Below are 7,704 nucleotides of genomic sequence, written 5' to 3'. Positions count from 1 at the left end.
GATTTCACCTGTTGCTAGGCAATTATCAAATTCTTACTAAGTGAAAAATACTACGAAAATCACTGGATATGAAAAGATGAAAGACAATATAATCCCTGGTGTCCAGGGAAACATTCTTTAATATTCCTATAGCATCATGATCACATCAATGTAGGGAATCTCTACAATGATGCATAAATCAACCCATAACCTTTTGTACTACTCTTGTCCACATCCCATCCTATTTTAAGGGAGGATATAGGCAATAATTTACTGAGACCTTTCTATAACTATTTAAAAACTTGATTTAAAAATATATATCTACTATGTCACTGAATTTTATATCTCTTATCTCTCATTATAAGGATGAGAAAACAAACAAATGTGTAACCCAATAAAGCAGTTACTGAGTATATTGTTCTGTTTGTTTCTTGGGTATTTAAATTATTAGGTTAAAGGCATTATCTGCCTTTTAATGATTACTAACATTTATGTATATTGTATATAGAGATAGAGATTTATATAAAGAGATATTGAAATTTGAGGAATGTCTTGCAAATTTACCTTTGTATCTATCAAAAATAGCTTCTAATAGTTAAGTCTAATGTGGAGAAAATTGTGAAAGTCTAGCAAAAACAGTTTTCTTTTTATCATTTATTTAAGAAAATAGTCCAGTCACCACTCAGATTATAGACGTTTCTAATCACATGAATTAAACATCCATTAAGTTTTGTTTTTCTTTGCTTTCTCTTCAGTATGTCATTTGGCATTTGATTGGCTTGGAGTAAGGGCAGTAAGACCTCTAGCACTGATCTGAATTGCTGAATATAGTACCACCATGGAAAAAAACATGAGTGATCTTTCACGGAGCAAAAGTGTAAGTATTGATGTTTCATTTTACTACTACTACTACTACTACTACTACTACTACACTACTACTACTATTTTTATTATTATATTATTGCTATTTTGGTGTCATTTGTATTCACCCTTTGGCTCATGTCATGAATTGCTTTTCGTGCCTGTCTTTGTGGAATTGGATTGCTGTGACACTGTAACAATGGCTTACTAAATTTTTGTCCTCTGATTGCGGGCTACTCATGAGATCATGCCTCAGTATGAACAAGTGGAGTATTGTTTTGTGGTTGTGTGCCTACAGTGATATAGTTGACATTTGAATAGACAATTTTGTCTAGCTGATTTGAATGCATTAATGTGAATTGGAACCCACTGTGGAGGGATACAGTATATGAATGTGTGCTCATGTACACAGAGAAACCAACTATGGAAGTAATTTTCTACTGGCTTCTCAAAAGTCAAAACATAGAGAGCCTGATAGGACCCAGAATGATGAGGCTCCTAGCTCTTTTATTTCCCTCAATGGTGAGCAGTGAAGAAATCTTTGTATTTGGATTTAGATGATCTGGACTCAAATCCCACCTCTGAACTAATAACTATTAGAATAATTCATAATTTACATGCTCTGTGGGTTCCATTTTTTTGATCTGTAAAATGAGTGTTAGAATGATTTTTGAGGTTCCTTCTAAAGCCAAACTTATCATTCTTTGATCAAAAGCATCAAATCACAGGGACTATAAATTGTGATCAAGAGATTGGTGCATTATGGATTTCAATGTGTTTATGATGCTGGCATATATCACTTGTTACTTCCTTCAAGTTATTGGTTTATGCTATCTGGTGAGTGACAGGCTGATGGATTGTTGCAGGGATGAGAGATTTAGATCTGCATTCTCAGATATTGGCAGCTTTACTTCAATATTAGAGGTGATGCACATTAAAGTACCAGTGGGAGGCAGAAGAGTTTTGACAGTGGGAAGTAGAACAAGAGTTCGATACCAATTGGGGAGACAGAATGGGGACGAGAGAGTTGAAATCAGCAAGGAGTCAGAGGCTCTGACTGGTTGTTCCTATTAGAGGAGGTCAATACTGAATTAAAGATGGAGGAGTTAAGTACCCAACCTAGAAACAAGGAAGGAAAAACTAAATCAGAGTGCAGGTACTGTAATCAATCGTGCCTGCTTCCTAGTTGACTTTTTACCTGTTCAATGGGCTTTTGACATCTTTGAGTGAATATTGGCTTTCTCTTCTGACTTTTCAAATAGAAACACATAGCTTAGATGTCTTTTTATTCAAATATCTTTTAAAAGTTACATAACATTAAAATTTCAATTAAATTACTGTTTGTTATCTTGTAGAATCCAGGATAGTTTTTTGTGCTTCTATTAATCAGCAAAATATAGTAAGGATAAATATACCTAGATGAAGTTGTCTCTACTTTCTTACCTTTATCTTACTTTCTTACCTTACTCTTTAATTCCTTTTAATCCAGCTTTCCACTTAACCACTGTCAACAAGCACTTATAATGTGCCTTATTTATTACAATGCTGAGTGCTAGAGGTATAAAAAATAATAAAAAACTGTGTGTCCTCTCAAAGAGCTTCCATTCTAATGGGGAAGACAATAACTATGCATATATAAGAGAGCAATAGCTTTTACACACACACACACACACACACACACACACACACACACACACAGTAAATGGAAAATAATCCCAGAGGAAAGCCACTGGGATAAGGGTGAAGGTGGGAAGAACCAAGAGAACAAACAAAGGAGAAAACAAATGGGGTTTAACAAGAATGATGCTATCTGTGAGACTGTCCAATTTTCATACTTCACAATTAAGGGATCAGTCAATCAACTGTCCTTTTTTCTAGTCCTAGAAATTACTAGTCATTAACCAATCTGACTCTGAACTCTAGTGAACTATGAATCTAGCAGCAATTTTACATACCTTATTTTATTTCATCAAGAAAAAGTAGAGATCATTTACTCTGATTTTATCCACTGCCACTCACCATGTTCCTGGACTCCATCTCCTAGATGTCCCTACTCTAGGATTTTCAGCTAGACATGGTTATGTCTATTGGACAAACTTTTCCAGGTACAAAGCCATCTTTTCCCCACTACCATCTAATCTAGGTCAGGCCCTTGTTAGACTACAAGACTTCTATCAACTTTATAGATTATGCTGTTTCATTGGGAAAACATGGCTCTGTCGCACTATTTCAGCTCCAAAGTGAAAGCATACAAACTTGTGATGAAAACTGATTTTTCTTAATTCCATCATGTGAGTATTAACAATATACTCCTTTGTTGAGTTTTCCAAGGGAATGAAGTCATCCAAATTGATGTATTTGTGACAAGAGAACATTTATACACATCTAAAAAAATTACCAAAGCAAACATATTTCTCAATTATAAAGCCTGCTCTGTTAACAGTATGATGTGAATGTGATGTCTCAAGGCCATTTTCTTTCTATATCTCTACAGTGTCACCATTCAGATGTAAAGGGTGAAAGAATGAATAAATGCATGTGTAGGGAGAAGGCAGAAATGGGGTATATGCACTCAACAGGGTTTCCTCAAGAATGAGCTACATTTAAATATCAAGGGAAAAATTGTGCCTGGAAGAGCTTGAATTGTTTGCTACAAATGGATTTGACCTTTACCATATCTACCTTCATGTCTTTTTCAAACTTGAAGGAATATTTGATAAAGAAAATTTGTTGGGTTGGTATTTTGCTACATTGATTATTGCTTAAAATAAACAGAGGAGTGATCAGGTCTTTCCATCATTTTATTGGAACAGTTGGGTATATGTTTTATCTAGGAGTGAATCCATAGATAGATGAATATATGAACTGCATATAGCAAGAAAATAGTTTTATGCTGCAAATACTTTAACTCATTTATGGAGTGGAGGTAGGAAAAGGAAGGAGATGAAACTAGAACTATAACTAGTAATATTCTCATTATAGCAAACAATGAATCAAGGAGGTTGACATGGCTGTAGTCTCATGGTGAAAGGGCAACCTGGAACCCCCAAGGCTCTGATCCTGCTAAAAGGGTAGTCAATAAGGAGAAGGATATCACTGCTAGCAAGTGCAGAGGATAAGCAGGAATTGGAGGGTATGAGCCTAGTAATAGAGCAGGCAGAAGAAAAAATGCATTTATTACTGAAATTTCTTATCCCAGAGTAAACCTCTAAATGCTTTTATCTAATTATGGATCTAGATAAGAATATGTTTAGTTCAATTCAGTAAATTTGTTAAATACTTATGGGACAAATGTTGTGTTGAGCACTGGGGATATAAAGACAAAAATAAAATATTTTATATCTCAAGGAACTTACATTCTACTGGGAGAGAAAAAACAACAACAACAACAAAAACAAAACAAAACAAAACAAAACAAAACAAAACAAAACAAAACAAAAACTTCCAAACCATGTACAAAATAAGATAGAAGTATGAAACATATACAAAGGAAAAGGGAAGCAATTTTTGTGAAGATGGGGAGAAATATTTGCTATTTTATGGCTATAATTCATGCAGATTTTGTTATTCTTAGAATATAATAATAATAACCATAATTAAAGGGCATTAGAGTCGGAATCAGGAGAATTTAATCAAATTAAATTAAAATTATATTTTAGATACTTGCTGTCTGTGTGAACCTAGGCAAGTTATTTAACTATGCTGTGCCTCAGTTTTCTTATTTATGAAATGGCGATAGTAATAGTACCTACATCCTAGGTTAATTATGGGGACCAAATGAAATACATGTAAAATATTTTGCAAACCTCAAATGTTTACATAAGTGATGGTTTTATTTAATAACCACTGAAATGTAACTACCTTCCCCACCCCAATTCCTCTGAATCTAGAGGATATTTTTTACTTTTTTCTTTGTATTTTCCACACTTAGCACATTGCTGGAACATAATTAATGTTTAATAAAAACTTGTTGATTGTTTGAATAGTTGGCTGCTTATACATCTTATCATCACATTTAGTCATTCATCCTATAGTTCAACAGAAAGGGTATTTGCTTAGAAATCAGGGAGTTTGATTTAGAATTGTAGCTCTGCTATTTTTGTTCCACATATGATCATGAGCATATCAGTTCACATTTTTAGGCCAAATATTTCTTGAAATGGGACTTAGTTTTATCACTTTTAAAATGGGAACATTGAGAATGTTAGAGTACATAGTCTCCTACCCCAAATTCAGAATTTGATTGTTCTTTTCTTTGGCTTCCTAGGCCATGTGAAGAATGACAAAAGAATTGTGCAGTCTCTAGTAGCTGGTGGATGTCCTTGCTGATTTAATTTGCTCAGTACTGGAGATTTAATTTAAATGACCAGTTCACAAATATAACAAAAGAATTCCTGAGTTTCCAAAGACCTTAGTGATCATGTGGCTCAGCAGGTCTATGATCAAGAATCTTCACTATAATACTTCTGACAAATGAATATCTAGTCCCTGCTTCAAAGTTTTCCAGTGAAGGATACTCTAACTTCTGTTAAGTTATTTTCAATCATATCTGACTCTTCATAATCACATTTGTAGTTTTCCTAGCAAAGATATTATAGTCATTTGCCATTTTCTTCTTCAGGTCATTTTATAGATGAAGAAACTGAGGAAAGCACTTAAATGACTTCTCTTAGGTCAGGTTAAATTTGAACTCATAGAAAGGATCTTTTTGACTCTAAGCTTAGCACTTTTAACTACTCCATGGAAGGAATTTATTCTATTTTTGGTCACTCCTGCTGGATACTTTTTTATTTACATCCAGCCTAGATCAAGAATAGATTCCAAGCATTCCTTCTAGTTTTGTTTAGTGTAGCTAACAATGATAGATCTCATCCTTCTTGCATGTATTCTTCAAATATTTATAGACTGTCTCATGCTTATTTCCAATCACCATTTTCCCTCATTACTTTAATATTTTCTTTTTGATTCTAAAGACTTTTCACTTCCTGCATTTTATCTTTGCTTTTCAGCCATGTCCCCATTCTGAGATTAAAATATATATATATTGAGGTATATCAAAGAGCTCAGAGAGTTGCAGTAGAAGCCATGTATGGTAGACTGCAACCATTTAGCATAAGTAGAAGTACCCTTTAAACCATTAAGGAAAAATGGGATTAAAAAAAATCCATGGGGCAGCTAGGCACAGTGGATAGAGCATCATCTCTGAAGTCAGGAGGACCTGTGTTCAAATCTGATCTCAGACACTTAACACTTCCTAGCTGTGTGACCCTGGAAGTCACTTAACCCCCAAAATAGTAGAAAAAATCGAGGTTATAAAATCTGTTTCAGGAGCCCAGAAATGAAACATGGCTAGAAAGAGAGCATCTCCTGAAGATCAGGACATGGAAACCTTGAATAAGAGTAGGTAAGGTCACAAGGTTTCAATACTGTAAGAAAAGGTGGCTTTGGGGTCTACATGGGGAATACATTTTTTTATTGGAAGAAAATATTTTTTTTAAGCTTTGGCTATCATATTTAGGTTCAGATACCCTAAAAATGCTGATGATAATAATGAAAATGATGATGATGATAATTAGCATTCATGAAGATAATGATGGTGATAATTAGCATCTATATAATGCTTTAAGGTTTTCAAAGTACTTTATTTATCTTTTGTCATGATAAGTAAGCAAGAAGGTTGTAGAATAGTGTCCCCCTTCTTAAGTCTGAATCTGCTATATCATAAGGAAGATAGAAGAGGACCTTTGTGGAAGGATAAGAATCAAATGACAACTCTATCTAACCAAATGTAAAACGAATAAGTCCCTTCCAAGAACAAAACTCAGCAGGAGTAAGTAATGTAAAAGTGAGCTACAAAGGCACAAACAGCCTGTAGCTAGCTGTAAAGGCTAAAATCAAGTATAACACCTTTTAGAATTTATTTAATTGGAATATTTTCATTAGTTTCTCTACCATTCCTTCCCTGTGTGTTTCCTTTTAGTAGGATCACAAATATAAAGCTGAACAGGACCTTATATGCCATTGAATGCAGCTCCCTTATTTTAGAGATCAGAAAAATTCTTGCCCAACTTGTTTATTAAAAAAAAAAAACATTTTGGAGTCATCTAAGACAAGGGTATGTTATGAGGGAATAGGAAAGGAAGGACTGGTAGATCCTTCAGATTATATAGTATAATGAATTGGAAATCAGATGTAAATCAGAAGGACCTGAATTCAAATTATGTCAGTTATTTTCTGCATGATCCTATGTGTCATATACCTTCTCCATAACTCAGAATTCACATCTTTAAAACTGAGGGTTGGAATGAGCCTTAAGGTACATTCTAGCTCTAAATCCATGCTCCTATGATAAAACCCATTAGTTTTTTTTTTTCCCTATAAGATCCTGGTGATCAAGAAACCATACAAAAATAGTTGAATCAGTGGCTCCTAGAGAACTGAAAAGGTACCAATGAACCTATAAATCTGAACTTGATGGTGGAAAAAATTGTGATGCAGTGTATTGCAGGAAGCTTTCACCCAGCACAGTGCTGCGTACCTAAAGGATATGTTCATTTTACTCAGCTGTAATGAATTATGGCCTGTGATAAAAGCATCTAAAGGCAAGAAAGATTTTTTGAAAAGCTATTTAAAACATAATTTAAAATATCTCATAACTCAGGGAAAAAAAAAACCATTAAAGCCAAATAATTAAATAAGTGGTTACTTTAAGGAACAATGAGCTCTGGGAGATTTCCTACTTGCATTTGTTTAATGCAAAGGTTTCATATCTGTCCCTTGGCCCTAAATTCAGGCTCTTCATTGTTCACATCAGTTTTGATTGCATAGATTTGATTATATTTATCTGTATTTCCCCAAATGCAA

At 34.1% G+C, this 7,704-nt stretch overlaps 1 protein-coding gene across 1 annotated transcript in view; it reads left to right on the top strand.

The window, feature by feature from the left end:
* Nucleotides 1-742: 742 nt before the first annotated feature.
* The window catches only part of LOC127557756 (cAMP-specific 3',5'-cyclic phosphodiesterase 4D-like), a 253,889-nt gene continuing 246,927 nt past the window's right edge, over nt 743-7,704 (top strand). Inside the window, exon 1 of the mRNA XM_051991052.1 lies at nt 743-856. Coding sequence (XP_051847012.1) covers nt 818-856 — 39 coding nt within the window. The 5' untranslated portion in view covers nt 743-817. The remainder of the gene's footprint in view (nt 857-7,704) is intronic.

This window comes from Antechinus flavipes, chromosome 1, assembly GCF_016432865.1.
Source record: "Antechinus flavipes isolate AdamAnt ecotype Samford, QLD, Australia chromosome 1, AdamAnt_v2, whole genome shotgun sequence".
Classification (NCBI taxonomy): Eukaryota; Metazoa; Chordata; class Mammalia; order Dasyuromorphia; family Dasyuridae; genus Antechinus; species Antechinus flavipes.
This window is presented reverse-complemented; position numbering and strand designations above follow the sequence as displayed.